We start from the raw sequence: 18,653 nt of genomic DNA on the forward strand, positions 1-18,653 counted from the left end.
AAGAAAAATACATTGTGTCAGCCATAGACTTCACTACAGAAAAAGGAAATACTAACAAAATAAAATGGAATCCTCTTTGCCACCAGCTCAGTTAGGGTCCTTTATTATGAGGGTGCTTATGGTGGTTTCCTCATTAACTTGGTTAATATGTGTTATTTCTGCTTATAACCCAGTCCATTCAAAGAATTAAATCTTTCATTAGCCAGCACGTGCATAATGGACAGGAAACATTACAAAATTATTTAAACCCTTTTGCATTAGCATCAGCCTCCTCCCTCCACCCCCACTTCAGACAAACATTAATCTTCGCTTTAAGCTTCCTTTTGTTTTGCTGCACTGAGCTGCATGTTGATATATGGAAGTGGTGCCTGATTGGTGAGAGAACATTTGATGCTGGCCACAAACAACACAACGGGGAAGAAAGGATCTACCACTCTGCACTTGAAATACCTGCTCTATTCAGCTGTACAAAGAGATTCCCTTTGATTTGTAATGCTTTCCTTTCAATAGCCATTGGAATTATGGAAAGCCTTGTGGCTGGAGTGCAGAGCTGGGAGAGAACTGAGGCTGCAGAGTTGGAGCTTTACAATCTTTCCAATTTTAATCAAAGCGGGCCAAAATTAACTTTTAAAATTTGTAAGGCACTCGGATCCCAGACTGATGAGTATGGTAATGACACTTAGACAAATAGGTTCCCTTTCCATCCCTATAGAACTTACGCTTGAATCAACTGCAGCCTGCCAGAAGCTTGCGTACTGATACACCGAGCACAATAACTGATTTCCACTTTAATCTCAAAAAACAGACTCTGTTTGATTCTGTTGTTCACTCTGAGAGGAAAAAGATTATTAATGTGACAGTCTTTAAAGTTTTTTGTGGAAAGGAGAGCAATAATGCAATAAATGTATTGGTTAAGAGAAAACATTTACAGGAGATCTTTGCCCATCATTTTTTATCTTCTTTCATCATGAAGAATGTTCGCTGTGATACACTGTCCTGCTAATCAAACAGCACTGAAAGGTTAGGTCATTGGAAGTCTTTAGTCATTTTGTGCTTTTCAAGAGTGAATTTGTTAAAATTATGCTGAATACCCACTTAAAGCCTCAGCTGAAAACCCTACCTGTGTTTTATAACTCTGCACTGTCAGAACTCATAATAAGTCAAACATTCTTTCAGAGGCACTCATAAGAGAGAGAGGAAAAAAACCCTGTACATTTAAGAGTAATTTCAGATTGTAAATGAAAAAGAGAGGCACGACTGTTCATTTGCACCAATCATGCCTTCCTTTCATCTGCTCTGATTAGGCCTGGTGCGGTTTCATCAAACTACTCCATCACTGAGCTGTCACTCCAGCCGTCTGTTGATTGAAAACAATCAGGGCTCTGATGGCACAATTATTCTGACCCTTTAACTAGAGGCTGCTGTGATAATGAAAGGTTGATTATGATAGTTTGTGCCTCTTTCAGTTTGCCAAGAAGGTTAATTTGGGCATCAGACGGATGTTTAATGGGCGCTTGCTGGCTACACTGAAGTAAATGAGAACGTGCAGTCTTCGATATTGCACGGATATAGTTTGGCTGTCAATCATTGTCATTTTGAGTTTGTGCCTCACACTCTGGAAATCACATTTTATTTCTTCCTTGGAATTTAATTTATTCTGTGCCCTGAGGAAGTTCTTTCACTCTCTGACCTTCGAAGAAGCTTTCTCTGTCTTTTTTTTCCCCTCCCCTCAAATGGAGCCCAAAGGCACAACGCATCCAGAAGAACATTTTCCTTTCATTTTCTCTTAAAAACCCCGGAAACTTTAAAATCACTCTTTAGAACTCACCTTGAATAAAAGTAAATGTTTTAATTCTGATTGTAAAATAAGAATGTGCAAATGAAAGTGAAGTTTGCCCGCTTGCTAAAGCAGCGTCACAAAGGGGGTTGCTTATAGATACACATATTCATAAATATTCAATAAAGATTTTAAAAATATCTCTGTGAGAAGGGGCATATTTTACACACACACACACACAGAGCTTAATGTAGTGTAAATGTGATCTCAGTAACGTCCTACAACTTTTTGAGTCAGAAAGTCTCCCTCTTTTCAGGCTTGAGGGGCAGGAGGCATTTCATTGCAGATTCAAAGATTATTAATATTTACCAATTTCAGATTGAGAGAATCCTATGCATAATTTTGTAGTTGTTTGGTTCATGGCGTAAAAGAGATGCAAATACATAATAATTTTGATTGTTCTACATGCAACTCATTACAATCTTATTTTTATGCACATTTTTCTAATTCAAAAAAAAATGACAGAAGGAAAAAGATTTTATATATTTAGCCATGTGGTTTGTGGATCTGAGTCACTCCCTCTTGATATTGCTAACAAATATGAGGTAGTACCTGCAAGGCACAATTGTAAAGGAGTGTCTGGACATTTAGTCACAAGACTACTGTTAACTCCAGAGGCACTGAATTTCTTCTTCCGGGTGAGTGCTCCACCGCCGCTATGCCCTGAGGCCCCGTCTCACCTCTTTTCACCCCGCTCTGCCCCCTTCCCAAGTGCACCCCTTCCTCATGCCACCTCTTCCTGCTCCTGCTCCGCCCTCTCCCCCAGCTCCTCCTGCACGCTGCCAAACAGCTGATTGGTGGGGCCTGCCGAGCAGCTGATAGGTGCAGTTGGCGCCTGTGGTTAACTCTGTCCCATGACCTGAAAAAGAGCTCTGAGTAAGCTTGAAAGCTTGTGTCTCACCAACAGAAATTGGCCCAGTAAAAGATGTCACCTCGCCCACCTTGTCTCTCTAATATCCTGGGACCAACAACTACAAGCAAGCCTGTTCCATGTCTGTTTTTTTAAAATGTCAATTTGTAAGCCTAGCCTTGAGAAGCTGATGGGATTTGTTACTTTTTTCCAAAAGCAATATTTGGGTTGGTCCCATTGTTTTTATAAATGTACACTAATGGTCTCACCCAAAGACCACTGGAATCAAAGAGTGTCCTTCCATTTTCTTCAGTGGGCTTTGGATCAGACCCCTAATAAATAGTTGGTTCATTGGTGCTCATTTGTGGGCTCGCAAACCCCTAGGAGTCGAGGTCACAGCCACAATGCCCTTTCCATATTGCTACAAGGGAGAGGGTCCCAGCTAGATGGGAAAGCGGTTTCATGGAAGAGGGGAGTATGGAAAAGGTTAAGAACCACTGAATTACCTGAACTCCAATCAGAGGCCAGATCACACTTGCAAATTTTGTTCTGGAGGAATATTTTACAGCCAGAACACCCATTTGCGCTGTAGTAAGTGCACATAGAAATGCAGGCTTGTAAGTTGGAAAACAAACAACCAGATAAAGCACTAAAGTTATAAACCCCATTATTTTGAAACAGATCATGAATAGATGATGAATGTTAGTGAGTTCTCTTTCTATAAAGAGTGCATTGTTTTCGTTACTAGTTTTGTCTCATCAATATCAGTAGGTCTAAAACAGTGTTCCAAGTGCTTATGTAACCTATTTCCCCTTGTTTTTTCCTACCCCCCCCCCCCAGACGTTCTTGTTAAACCCTGGATTTGTGCTGGAAATGGCCCACCTTGATTATCATACACACTGTAAGGAGAGTGGTCACTTTAGATAAGCTATTACCAACAGGAGAGTGGGTTTGGGGGGGAAGAAAACCTGGATTTGTGCTGGAAATGGCCCACCTTGATTATCATACACACTGTAAGGAGAGTGGTCACTTTAGATAAGCTATTACCAGCAAGAGCGTCGGGTGGGGGGAGGTATTTTTTCATGCTTTGTGTGTATAAAAAGATCTTCTACACTTTCCACAGTATGCATCCGATGAAGTGAGCTGTAGCTCACGAAGCTTATGCTCAAATAAATTGGTTAGTCTCTAAGGTGCCACAAGTACTCCTTTTCTTTTTGCGGATACAGACTAACACGGCTGTTACTCTGAAACAAGTGCTTATGGTAATTATGACTTTCTTTTGGCTTGTTTGGTTACAATTCCACAGTGAGATGTAGAGAGGTTGTTCAGAAAAAAATCAGTGTGAAAAAAATCTCTGCTGCTTTTTTCTTTCCACACTATATGTTCTAGATAGAACTGAAGAAATCTATTGAAGTTTGTTTTTAATATGTTCTGTTTTGTTTTCAACCTCTGAGGCCTGATTATGATCTAAAACTGTCACATAATTGTCAACAGTGACATGAGTGGGTCGTTCAGGGCTGGCTAGAACCAGCCCATATCAGTGGAAGGATTTGATGAGACAGTGGAAACCGAATGGCTGGGACATTCACACCTAGAGACCAATGGTCAAGAGGAGGAGATTTTCCCCCACTCTCATCAGGGAACCAGAGCAAAGGCCAGAAGCTGGAGAACAAAGGGGAAAGGTGTCTGGTGTCTTTGTTAAGAGTTGAGCTCACAGAGTCACACACAGCTCTTACCTAGAGGTGACAGAGAGGTACAGCTAAGGTGGATTTCATAGCAGGTTGACTGGGTGGAGCCCGGGATGGACTGTCTGAACTTTTGCCTTTCTGTGCACTGCTAACCTAAGGACTTCCTGGTGCTGTATTCCAGAAGACTAATAAATCTTACTCTGTGTTGGAGAGGCTGCCTGATGTCACTGCAAATACTTGCTGAGGTGCACTGATCCCTGAAGAGAGTGAAAGTCTGTGACCAGGAGTCTGTCTCAGTTGGACTTGTGGAGGAAAACGGGAGTGCTGGAGATCCAAGGCTAAGTCTTAGAGGCATTGAACTACGGGACCTACCTTTGTGACTACAGTGTACGGCACATCCTAAGGCCAGCTCTGTGATAGCCTTGTAAAACCAGGCACGTTCCTCCTCAGCAACTTTCACTATTACAGGGATGGCATTGCATGTGCTGTGAATGTATACGCTGAATGGCATATTTAGTGAATTTTGTGGCTTTTATAAAAACAAGCTTATGCAAATGTCATTTTTCAAGACACTAAAATGAACACAGCTGTCATCGTTACCAGTAGCAAGAAAGGGGAATGAAAACAAACAAGTCTACATCATTTGGCTTTCTTGTTGCATACTTACCTACCTACCTAGAAAAGGCCCAGCGAGGGATCATAATATTAATATATGCTAGTTGCAAATGTAAGCCCAGGATCACTGTACTGGCCAAGCTGGGGTGGGGGAGCTGGGCATAGGCAAATTTGACATTAAATCCTGTTATGTATGTGTATGTGCAGTGTACATATTAATAGTATTTCACACATTTTTAGAGAAATATTTACATTTTATATAGACAGTACACAATTCCAAGGAAACCTTTACACTGCCCCACAAAATCATGTATAGTCTCACTGTAGGTACCACAGAAGCCGCTTATAAATGAAGTTGCTTTCGCCATAGTTCACGCAGCAGGCTGAGTGCCTTGTAATGGAGATTTCAGATCCTTGTGCTGCAGCTCAATAACTCTTCAAATATCCAGATACCATGGTCACAGTCACAAAGTGCGGGTGTGCGTGCCCGCACATATATGGTATGCCGCAGAAAAAATCTAAAGGGAGAAAGGGGATGAGATTCTAAATAATTAACAGACATTAGATTACAGATTACAAAGAAATACATTTTAAATGTGAACTATAAGGGCTTTTTGCCTACCACTAGACCAGGTGTAAGAGATCTCTCTATTTCTACAGTTGGTAACATCACTGTTACCTAAAGTAGAGCTGAGAGCTGGGTTCCTTATACCGTTTTAGGTGTCAGCGGTGGAAACAACTGGAAGATGGGGAAATGCTAATCAATTAAACTTAAGCTATGGCAGCTAAACAGAAGAGGATATTACTTTAGTATATCGTTCAGTTGGCAATTTCAGATCATGAACAGTTTCACATTTATTTTAATTTAGCCGCTTGACTATTCAACAAGCTATGTTATGTGCACTTTGGAACCACCCAGAGTGTGTACATCACGGACATGCTGCAGTCCTTTTTGCTGTTCTGCTTTATGGTGGCACTGGAATGATGAATGCCACTGCATTCCACAGCTGCTGGAGAATTCAGTAGTGAAGGGGTTAAAGCATTTACATTAATTTTTAATAAGAGGAAGTTTTTAGTTTTGTAGCTTTGTTTATTCTCTTAACTTTCTCTCCAATTCATTATCCCAGACTAATAATTCTATTTATTTTTTTCAAGAAAACGTTTGTTTTTTATTTGAACAGGTAAGGGGATGGGGGACTAGTAATTTTATTTTTTAAGGTAAAGAATACATGAAGGTAAAAGGCACCCTCAGGTTGTTACCATGAATAGTCTGAATTTTGTGTTCTGTGCATTGTGTGGGGGTGTATACACGTTGATATTATGGTTTAAAAAAATCAGGAATGAAGAAAATTGATGCATGGTATACTTACCTAATTTTTCTTCCTTCAGTATTTTGTTATAAACAGGAATAAAGGGAGATGAGGAGGGGAAAAGCCTTTTCTTCTTAAATCACCATACCATAATCTTCCTGATTTTTTTCCCACTCAAGTGTACCCTGTGGCCTTCAATGATCAAATAGTTTCTGTTTATTATATTTTTCCAGGAGCTTGATTCATGTTGGCAGAGATTACTTGGACCTTATGAGCTCCTAAAGCACTGCTAACTGCTAACATTTCCTGTTAATTTTGTGTAGCAACCCCCGATGTTGTAGAGGGAGAAGAACAGGTTATTTACTACTTAGCAGTATGATGATCATATATTAATACTGTAGATAATCATTTTCTTTTTATGTAAATAGCAGATGAAATTTGAGAATGCATCTCATATATTGATATCTATGTACTCATAAAAAGAAAAGGAGTACTTGTGGCACCTTAGAGACTAACCAATTTATTTGAGCATGAGCTTTCGTGAGCTACAGCTCAGAGCTGTGGCTCACGAAAGCTCATGCTCAAATAAATTGGTTAGTCTCTAAGGTGCCACAAGTACTCCTTTTCTTTTTGCGAATACAGACTAACACGGTTGTTCCTCTGAAATATGTACTCATAAGTATCTTATACATTGCTCTATGTGTGTAGTAATTCAAATGTATAGTTCTTCTTGGAATGCAAACATTGTGTTAGAAAAACTCCATCATAACATTAATATAGATAATTGCTTTTTGTGTTTGTGTTTTTCCCTACTTTTTAGCTAGCTGTGAGGTGGTTGGAACACAACTGCCGCTATCAGTACATGGATGAACTTCTCCAGTATGTCCGCTTTGGCCTTATGGATGTGGATACACTACATACTGTAGCCCTTCCTCATCCTCTTGTCCAAGCTAGTGAAACTGCGACTGCACTTATTAATGAGGCCTTGACATATCACCAGAGCATCTATGCACAGCCAGTTTGGCAGACCAGACGGACGAAACCTCGCTTCCAGTCGGACACTCTTTACATTATCGGTGGGAAAAAACGTGAGATCTGTAAAGTAAAAGAACTCCGGTACTTCAATCCACTAGATCAGGAGAATGTTCACATCGCAGGGATTGCAAACTGGAGTGAACTGGCTCCCATGCCTGTCGGGAGAAGTCACCACTGTGTAGCTGTCATGGGAGATTTTCTGTTTGTAGCTGGTGGAGAGGTTGAGCATGCCACAGGCCGCACTAGTGCAGTAAGGACTGCCTGTCGGTATGACCCCCGTAGTGACTCTTGGGCTGAAATAGCTCCAATGAAGAACTGCAGGGAACATTTTGTACTGGGAGCTGTGGATGAGAACCTCTATGCGGTAGGGGGAAGAAATGAACTACGTCAAGTTTTGCCTACAGTCGAGCGGTATTGTCCTAAGAAGAACAAGTGGGCCTTTGTTCAGTCCTTTGACAGATCCCTTTCATGTCATGCAGGATCTGTGGTGGATGGACTTCTTTGGATATCAGGTAGAAAACGTTTCACACAATTTGAGGTACTAACAAAATACCAAATTATTGTCATGAATTAAACCCATAAGTTTACTTTGGCTTACGTGTCTGGAAAGGTCGGACTAAGCCTTTATTTTAGAACAGAGAAACTCAGACTGATGCTCCCAAGCTGCAAGTGGCTCTTTACTGTATCTCCTGTGGCTCTTTGCAACACATGATATTAAAACACTGTGTGACTGAATTATTAACCAATCAGGATGCTTTTACTATGTTGTTAACCAATTGTAGTTGATAAAATAATGATATTTGGTGAGTCATTTTGCTGTGAGAATAATATATATATACTATATAATATATTAAATGAAACAATTAATTCACACTACGGTGGCTCTTCTGGGTAATGTTGATTGCTAATTTGGCACCTGAACTACTGAAGTCTGAGTATCACTGTTTTACGTATCCATACTAAATTCTTCTAAAACCATAGGAGAATGAGGCCTGGTCTACACTGGGGGGGTGGGGGGGATCGACTTAAGATACGTCGACTTCAGCTACGTTATTCTCGTAGCTAAAGTTGTGTATCTTAGGTCGACTTACCTCGCATCCTCACGGCGTGGGGTTGACTGCCGCCGCTCCCCCATCGACTCTGCTTCTACCTCTTGCTGCGGTGGAGTACCGATCCGGTAGGTAGTGTAGACGTACGCTGAGAGAAGCAGCATAATATTCATACAGTACTTTTCTCTCTACTAAATATGTCCAGCTTCAATGTTGTGTACCGTATGTGGTACCTCCAATCATGATTCATAAATCGCAGTGAATCAAAATGATGATCTATTTGCTGACAGATACAAGATTAAAAATGCTGCATATTCACTTAAAAAAAAACAAAAAATAAACGCCTGCTCCTCCCCGCCACCCCCCCGTATCCATGCTGTGGTCAAGTGTCAGTAAATGGGATAACCTGAGTAATTTTAGACCTGTCAGTCTGACCCTGATCCCAGGCAAGATAATATAGCTGCTGCTACAGGACTAGATTAATGAAGAGTCAAAAGAGATTAATATAATTAATTCCAATCAACATGGGTTTATGGAAAATATAACCTGTCCAACTTCTATGATATCTTTTTTTGATGAGTTACAAGTTTGGTTGATAAAGGTCGTAGTGTTGATGTAAAATATACTTAGTCTTCCATAAGGCATTTGAATTGGTATTACATAACATTTTGGTTAAAAAAAAATTAGAACAATATCAAAGTAATATGGCACACGTTAAATAGAAATCAGGAATCATCATCAAGTGGGTCCGGCAGAATCTCATAGGGACCTGTTCTTGGCCCTATGCTATTTAACATTTTTATCAATGACTTGGTAGAAAACATTAAATAATCATTGATTAAAATTTGCAAATGATGCAAAATTTGGGGGAGTGGTAAATAATGAAGAGAACAGGTCACTGAAACAGAGCAATGTGGATTGCTTGGTAAACTGGGCACAGGCAAACTATGTGTGTTTTAATACAAGCAAATGTATACATTTAGGAACAAAGAATATGGAACATATTTACAGGATGGGGGACACTATACTGGGGGGCTGTGACTGAAAAGGATTTGAGGATTGTGGTGTATAATCTATTGAACATGAGTTCCCAGTGCGATGCTGTGGCCAAGACAGCTAATACAATCTTTTTATGCATAAAAAGGGAAATCTTGCTTTGGAGTAGAGAGGTTATTTTATGTCTGTCTTTGGCACTGATGTGACCAGTGCTGGAATACTGTGTCCAGTTCAGATGCCCATAATTCAAGAAGGATGTTGAAAATTGGGGAGGGTTCAGAGAAGATCCGTGACTCTGCCTTGAGTGACAGACTCAAGGAACTCAACCTGTTTAGCTTAACAAAGAAAAGGTTAAGGGGCAAGTTGAATACAGTCTAAAACAGGAGTAGGCAACCTATGGCACGCGTGACGAAGGTGGCATGCGAGCTGATTTTCAGTGCTACTCACACTGCTCGGGTCCTGGCCACCAGTCCGGGGGGCTCCGCATTGTTATTAAATTTTAAATGAAGCTTCTTAATCATTTTAAAAACCTTATTTACTTTACATACAACAATAGTTCAGTTATCTATTATAGACTTAGAGAAAGAGGCCTTCTAAAAATGTTAAAATGTATTACTGGCATGCAAAACCTTAAATTAGAGTGAATAAATGAAGACTCGGCATACCACTTCTGAAAGGTTGCCGACCCCTGGTCGAAAAGTACCTACGTGGGGAACAAATATTTAATAATGGGCTCTTCAGTCTAGCAGAGAAAGGTCTAACATGATCTGATGGTTGGAAGTTGAAGCAAGCCAAATTCAGACTGGAGATAAAGTGAAAACTTTTAACAGTGAGAGCAATTACCCACTGGAATAATTTCCCAAAGGTCATGGTGAATTCTCCATCATTCACAATTTTAACATCAAGATTGGATGTTTTTTATGAAAGATCTGCTCTTTGGGGAAGTTCTATGACCTGTGTTATACAGGAGGTCAGACTAGATCACAATGGTCCCAGCTTGCCTTGGAATCTAAGAATCTCAATTTTATGACCCAAATTGATGAAAGTAAAGCACTTCCATTTTCAAACTAGCATACCCTTCTCAACTCAGTCCAATATATGTTATTTTATCCATGCACAGTGGTGTGAGTTAAGGACAGAGTATCATCAACCTTCATATTGATTTTGCTGACATTAGTTATTTTGAAAGTTTAAGGGTGTTTACCTTGCTTTTCTGAAAAAATATTGCTGTTTATTAAGAAATAGGTCATGGAAGGTTATAAAGTTTGTAATATTTTTCAGGGAAGTCCAGAATAAAGCTGGTCTAGTTTTCATGTAAGGCATCCGTTGATTGCCATCCTTTACCCTAGAAGTATATGTATTATAGGGTGCTCTGATATCCCTCTGGAGAGAAGGTGCTATGTGAATGCAACATGATGTTATGTATTTATGTCTCAATCCTGCAGTGTAACCCTCTTCGGCAAGTCAGTGAGGTCAACAGGACTCTGTGTGGGTGCAGCAGTCTGCCTACATGGATCATAATGCAGGATGGGGGCTTTTGACATTAAGAAAGAAAGAAAATATGGGAAGCAGTTATAGCAGGTGGCTAGTATATGTATATACATACTCATGAACATCATGTATAAAGGGGCTGGAGATAAGAGGCATCATAGGATGTCAGAGATCATGGAAGAACAGTGTGCAGTGCTTAATAGTGCAACATCTTACTGTTGTATACTAACTTAAGTTATGAACTACCCAACTTCTGATCTGCCAATGGTGATTTATGTCTGTTAAGCCCTGGTGCTGTTCCAGACATAGAATCAGTATAGGCAGGTACGACATGCTCCCTTTCTGCCCTTAGTTATTTCTTCCCACAGTTTACATTTCTGGTGGCTTCCAAAACTGGCCACACTAGGCCTAGTGGGAGAATATGTTTACCCAGGCTTGTGTAGAAAATAAGAGCTAGAGACAGACCCATTTAAAGGTTTACCTTACCCGTTGCATACGACAGTGAATAACCAAGTCAGAATTTAGCTGAACAGTGGAGCAGTTAAAAGCAATGTTTAAGCCATCAAGATATGCTAAGTAAAGGAAAATAGATAATTATGCTGAAGCATTTTGAAGACCGTCAGTGTGCCCAATAGACAGGATTAAATATGTACTTATATCTTTCAATGAAATCCTTATTTATTTAATGTATCAGTGTAGTAGAGTATTTAAATATATGTATAAAATACATTAATCAGACTATAGAATAGCCTTCCAAGAAATCTGGTGGATGCCCCATTGCTTGAGTCACTGAAAATTGGACTGAGTGACAGAGAAAATATATGGGATCGCATCATGCCATCTGTATTTGATATTGATATCAGTGGAGTTTCTGCTGCAAAATGGATGGTACAGTATAGTCACAGTAAGGAGCAAGGTACTGGCAGTAGGAAGAACTAGATAGGGCTTCTCTTTTATATCTAATTTCTATCTTTCTGAGAGAGTACTCTGTGTATTTTTGGTTTGCTAGATTATGACATCTTATGAATTACTAAAGCATATGATACAAATCCATTTAGTATTGGATTGATCTATGTTTTGGACAGGCAGGATAATAAGTGGGACATGTACATTGAAAATATTAGTATTTTTAAAGGTAGTGTATAGATACTATCCATAACTTTAGTCAGTTTTCTACTATTAATTAATCTCTTAGGGCCGGATAATAGTGCTCTCTGCATAGATGCAGAAGGAGTGGGAGGATAGTGCAGTAAACATATTTTGCTGTTCTAAAATATTAGTACTCGGTGTTTGAAAAATCCACTTTCCAATAGTCAATAATAAGCTTTCAGAGCAAGCGCAATCAGCTACAGGAGAATGGCCAAAAACTTCAAATGTAGGTGCCTAAAACTAGGTGATTAAATAAGTGGTCTGGTGTTCACAGATGCTGAGTAGCTGCATCTCCTGTTCACTTCTGTGGGAGTTGTGGGTGCTCAGCACCTGTGGCAATCAGGCCATTTCTATTTAGTTGCCTAGTTATCTAAATCCATACTTAACTTCAGGAACAAAGGCCCAGATCTCCAGGATATTTAGGTGCCTAACTCCCATGGGAGTCACCTTTATATATTTGGGCCTAAGTTTGAAAATTTGGCCAGCATAAGCTTTTCTTAAAAGAAAATTACATTAAAATAAACATTGATGACACTTATGTATCTAGACCCTATGATTGCCAATAGAATCTTTCAAACATGAACAGGGTGCAAACCATTGTAGTTCTGTTTACTTATCTTGCAGACAGGGCTCTTTGGTGTCTTTGTTGCTGCCCATTGTCTTTCCAAGTTGCAACTGATTGAAATCTGAGCAGAGACTCCTGGGGTTTCATTGCTACTGTTCAAAACCTTGGCCAATTTTTTTCTGCCGCTTTAGGGAAAAATATGAGCAGCAGCTAAGGTTGCCAATTTTCTAATCGCACAAAACCGAACACCTTGCCGCACCCTCTGCCCCGAGGCCCTGCCCCCTGTTAAGGCCATCTTCCCTCCATTGCTTGCTGTCCCCCAACCTCACTCACTTTCATTGGGCTGGGGCAGGGGGTTGTGGTGCAGGAGGGGGTGAGGGCTCTGTCTGTGAGGGTAGAGTTGGGGATGAGGGGTTTGGGGTGCAGGAGGGGCTCTGAGGGCTGTGGCTGAGCAGTTTGGAGTATGGGAGCATGCTCTGGGCTGGGGTTGAGGGGTTTGGAATGCAGGAAGGGGTGAGGGCTCTGGCTGGGGTGTGTGGACTCTTGGGCGGGGCTGGGACCATGAGGTTCAGAGTGTGGGGGGGCTCAGGGCTCCAGCTGTGGGGGAGGTCTCTGGGGTGGGGCTAGTGATGAGGGGTTTGGGCTACAGGAGGGGGCTCAGGGCTGGGGTAGGGGATTGGGGTGTGGGAGAGGGCTTAGGGCTGGGGCAGGGAGTTAGGGTGTGGAAGAGAGTGTGACGTGTGGGCTCTGGGAGGGGGCTCAGAGCTGCAGGAGGGGTGTGGGTGGGGGCTCAGGGCTGGGGCAGGGAGTTGGGGTGCGGGAGGGGATTCAGGGTGTGGCTCTGGCCAGGAGGTGCTTATCTCAGGCGGCTCCCGGAAGTGGCCAGCATGTCTGGCTCCTGAGCGGAGGGACCAGGGGGATCTGCGCACTGCAGGTGCTTCCCCTGCAGCTCCCATTGGCTGCGGTTCCTGGAAGAGAAGAAGGTGATTCCTTCCTGAAAATAGCAGAGTGTATCCTGGGGTACATTTCATGAATACCGTATGTTCCATATACTTGCTGGAATAAATGCACATGGGAGCTCTTTGCCAACATGTGGTTTTACACATCTCCCAGCCAAATTCAATTCAATTCAGATTCAAATACAAAATTCAGCACTAAGGGATTTCAAATGGGTTTGTGATACTTTCTCTGGAACTTTGATCGTATTTCATTCCTCCTGCCATGTGATGGTTTTTGCATCTAGGACATATCTATTGTGGATAATATTCTGCACTTTGGATCTGATTGTACAAGCCTTATTAAGGTGAAAAAACAACCCCCCCACACACATTTCTGTGAGGCTTGCTTGAGTAAGGGCTGCAGGATGAAGTTATTCAATACAATTTACAAATCATTTCATGGTCTACAAGGGAACAAAGTGTCTTCCCCATGTAGGCTAAGGCAGTGAAAGTGGGAGGGAAAGTGGTTCTGTGGCAAGCCTCTCATCTTCTCCAGAAACTTCTTTGTGTAGGTGGGCATCTGAGATCTGAATTGTGTGGTTAGGATTTTTGGGTGAATTGAGTTGGGAAGTACCTGCTGTATTGCACCATTCCTCTGGCAGGCCCAGCATGGATTTCCACTTCGAAATCAGCTCAGGAGTTAGACAGTATTGATAAATGCAGTACAAGGACCTTGACAGGTGTATGGAGTTAACACTGGTTGGACTCCCCCTTTTCACCTTCTGTCACCTTCAGCAGGAAGATCTGGGCATTGTGCTGTCATGGGGAGGTCACCAGGGAGGAATGCCTCTCTTCATTGAAGCTATGGGTCCCAAAATCAAATCACTTCTGTCAAAGTGCAATGAATTTAATGTACTACTATTATTTAGTGCCTGATGTTTGGGAAATGCTGGCTGGACTTCCCAAACTGTAAATTTTGTAGTAATTTACACCAAGACTTTCTTCTCACGTAAGCCAGTTACTACAGCATAGTTGCTATGGCTTGACACTTGAATTTAATACTATGAATTCTGTTTTTAAATGCACCTCTCTAGAGATATTATCACTTGCGTATCCCTGTATCTTAGGATAATGCAGAAAAGTTTTAAGAAATTCCATTTTTTATAAGGGAAACAGCTATCCTTGTTGGTACCATTTAAACTTTTATTTTTCCCTATTGTGTTTTTTTTAAGAGACATTTTCTTTTTTTCCCTTTCCCTCCCTCTTCCTTTTTGCCTTGAGTATTTTTAAAGCAGTAGTTCAAGAGGACACTTTCAGGCTTGTTACATTGGAATTTTGGCAGAAAATTTTAAATGTTCACTATAGCACTTCCAAGTTAGGAGAAACTTGGTTTTGAAAACTGATGCTGATATAAAATGGCATATTTAATGACAGATGTATCTAAAGAAAGCTGTTAAGATGCAGATTATCCCCCTGGGGAGGGGAGATCAAAACTGCCAATCTATAAAATGTACTTGTTAGGGGAAGGCATGGAATCTATCTATGCAAGCACTTTGATTGCAGGGGACAGTGTAGCAGCATGTGGCATCATAACCTAAGAGCAGACAAATCAGCTTGATGACTTTCAAAGCCAAGAATACTGCTGGAGGCAAGGGTACTCCAGTCTAGAAGAAATTAAAACATATAGAGACTGTTATTAATTCCATATCTATTTTTGTGTAGTCAAATCTGTATGCAAATCCTTAGCATCTCATTTTGGCAGATTAATCTAAAAGTGACGAGCGGCATGTGAAAGGAATGTAATGATAAAACACCACCGATGAGTAGTATTGAGCAGGAAAAATCTAGGCTGTGTACAGTACTTGGTATGAGGGGCCTTTTTAGGGGGAAAATAAATGGTTTTTATTTCTTTGATTATTTATGAATTATTTTACTAGGAAGCAACCCCTCCACCAAACAAAACAAAAACGAAACAGTTTCCAGGCTTTTCTTTCTTAAGAGTGACTTGGTAAGAGGCCCAACATCATGTTTCCGATATACCTCCTGTAGTTTAACATTTAGAGGGAATCAGCAAAATAACTGATTTGTATGTTTCAAAATAGTAATCTGGCATCTCATTTCTAAATATTACTGTACAAGAGAAAAGAAATATGCAAAAGAAATTGAATTATGAAAAAGATCATTGTGTAGCTGTACGTACAGTTGACAGTATACAAGGATGTACAACAACACAGAGCTACATAATATATCCTGAGGTTAGGAAGGGGAATAATCAGAACTTGCCTATGCATATTGTGGCATATGTAATCTACAAAGGCTGTGATAGACAATAAATGGCAACATCTTAGCATGGTGGAAATATTTTGAAATAACACCCTGTGTCTGGCTTGTCTGTTTAGATTGTAAACTCTTCAGAGCAAGGACCACATGTTATTACATGCGTGTACAGTGCCTAGCACAATGGGATTGGCATCTCAAGACATGGCTATAATATAAATAATCAGTGTTGTCACTCAGCAGTAAAGGGCAATTTGCTTTAATAGATTTGTCCTTAGTTTCTCCTAGATGTGTAAAAATGTCTGGAGCTGCAAGACATTGAATGGGAGGCTTTTCCTATGAATTGGTTGTGCTATTGACATTGTAGGATGTAGCTTGCTTTTTTCCTTGACCAGGTGTAATATTGTTGCTGCCTGTATTCTAGACCATAGGTTGTGGTATAATAAATAATTGACTTTTGCTTAGGTGAAGTTAAAGATTTATTAACCCAGGATATTAAAAAATAATCACAGCAGGGCACGATGAAATCTTGAGGTTAACAAAATTATGGAGACAACATAGATGTTGTTACAAAGTTTCTAAGTATCTACATACAAAATATCTGGAAACTGCTCTCTTTTGGACATTACCTTTAAGTATTACATTTAAAAAAATGAAAGGGAAGGTGAGGTTAGAGGTCAAGGGGAAATATGATTATAGCTTTCTGATGAGCAGCCCGGAAGCAGATTTTGGCAAATTATTTATTAATTCTGATTTTTTTAAAGGTAACAGTACACTCTGCCCATAGGAAGACATATGGTCAGATCCTGGGCCCCATTAAGGTCACTTTGTGCCACCAGACTGCTTCAAAGAGCAATTGAGGATTACTGCAGCATGGGAGAATTCTCTGGCCAGCCCTCCTGGCCACTATCTCAACCCTAGGGTCATTTCAGGGTTTGCTGGGGACAAGAGGAGGTGGAGCTGAAGCGCAGTGCATGACTGGCCCCTTGGGACTAGTTTAGCCAACATGAATTAGAGCTCGTCTGTGGCTGCTGTGACTTGCACTGAAGGCTGATCTACCCCACCCTCTCGCTAATCCAAAAATCAGTTTAGAGACCACTTTCTCTCCTCCATGCTCTGCACAGTTGAGGATTGTCGCTGACCCAAAGAATTTCTTAAGGCTCTGATGCTGCAATCCGGTCTTCGCGGTGTCCCAAGGATGTGAGTGTGTGAAGGGCTTCACCTGTGTGGATCAGATTACAGCATGAGGATGAACATTTAAAACCAAGAGAGCACAGGGTGATCATATATCAAATCATTAATGTGAAGCATCAATTTGGGCCAAATAAACTATCCTAGGCATTTTGAAGGTACCTTTCATCTTTGTTTGTAAATTATATTGACAGCTAAGCAGCCAAGATGCAGTATTTGGGTATGCTTCTTGGCAATGGTTAATGGTGTTTCAGACTTAACCATTGTTGAAGGAGCCCACAGCATACATATGCTAGTTATTCATATGGCTACTTCCATGAGCAAGATATTCTCTTCCTAAATACAAATCTCATTTTGTTTTTCTTTCAGAATTATATGTGAAAGTGATTGTTGTTCTAAGATTCAGCACAATGTTTCTGAATGAAAATGATGCCCCATAGTGCCATTCCTGTTTGGTTACAGCTCTAATCCCCACCTCCAACTCCTAAATTTTCTCCTGTCCTGTGGTTTACTCCATAGGTCCTCTCTTCTCTTTGACTGCCTCTTAGATTGCATACTCCTTGGAGCAGGGACAGTCTAGTCATTTCACCTCTCTGTGCCTCGTTTTTCCCATCTGTAAAATGGGTATAATGATATTGACCTCTTTCATAAGTCATTTTGAGATCTACTGACTAAAAGTGCTAGGGATTATTATTAATCTTTGTCTCTTGAACAGGGATGAGCACACGGAACCACAGAAATGTAGGGCTGGGAGGGACCTTGAGAGGGCATCTAGTTCAGCCCCCTGCACTGAGGCAGGACCAAGTAAACCTAGGTCACCCCTGCCAGGTGATTGTCTAACCTGTTCTTGTCTAAATCTCCAATGACAGGGATTCCATAAACTCCCATGGAATTTAACTATCCTTATAGTTAGAAAGATTGTTCTAATATCTAACCTAAATCTCCCTTGCTGCAGATTAAGCTGATTACTCCTTGTCCTGCCTTCAATGGACACGGAGAACAATTGAACCATGCTCTTTATAATAGTCCTTAGCACATTTGAAGACTGGTCAGTGTACTAAACAAATAATATTATTGTACCATGTTTTAGCCTAATGAATTAGCTTTACACAGAGAGATTAATTGTTTATTTGTTTGTTGCTGTTTTGCCTTGTATTCTGGCAACATGGATCAGCTGTACTAGTTATTAACTAGATCAAAGGTCTAACTGTGTGAAAGTAAAACTGGTAATAAGTAGTATAATTATGTCGTAGATTTAATACTGTGATATATAAAATTATAGTCCTAAATGTGCTTGATTTCTTTACTAAGATCTTGGTCCTTTTTGGTACTCATGAAAACATTTTAACCCATGTAAAATCTCTTGTAGGAGGAGTAACAAATACTGCACAATACCAGAACAGGCTAATGGTCTATGATCCTAAGCAGGTGAGTTTCTGTGTTGTAAGTGTTTGCTTATATGTTTGAATGAACAAGGTATATAACAAATGTATATTAAAGAATACTGGCAGATCAAAAATACTGCCAATTCAAACTGCTAGTGTTTTATACCTACTTTCCACTGTTGTAAATGATTATACATGTACAGAGTAACAGAGAATAAGGGCCACTGTTTAAAAAAATAATATTCTTTAACTGGGTTACTGAAAGCATTTTAGATTA

General features: G+C 40.5%; 1 protein-coding gene across 11 annotated transcripts in view; it reads left to right on the forward strand.

Annotated features, from left to right (window-relative positions):
* The window catches only part of KLHL32 (kelch like family member 32), a 236,131-nt gene that overhangs the window by 157,440 nt on the left and 60,038 nt on the right, over nt 1–18,653 (forward strand). For 8 of the 11 annotated variants that reach the window (XR_012667619.1, XR_012667618.1, XR_012667617.1 and 5 more), the window contains 2 exons: nt 7,121–7,847; nt 18,361–18,419. Coding sequence is in view for 7 of the 11 variants with exons in the window: in XM_048844956.2 (XP_048700913.1) it covers nt 7,121–7,847; nt 18,361–18,419 (786 nt within the window). In the remaining 4 variants the exon portion in view is untranslated. Of the gene's footprint in view, nt 1–7,120; nt 7,874–18,360; nt 18,420–18,653 lie in introns of those variants that run through there. The other 3 variants (XR_007355888.2, XM_048844962.2, XM_075126594.1) reach the window with 3 other exon arrangements.

This window comes from Caretta caretta, chromosome 3 (assembly GCF_965140235.1).
Source record: "Caretta caretta isolate rCarCar2 chromosome 3, rCarCar1.hap1, whole genome shotgun sequence".
In the NCBI taxonomy this organism is placed as follows: Eukaryota; Metazoa; Chordata; order Testudines; family Cheloniidae; genus Caretta; species Caretta caretta.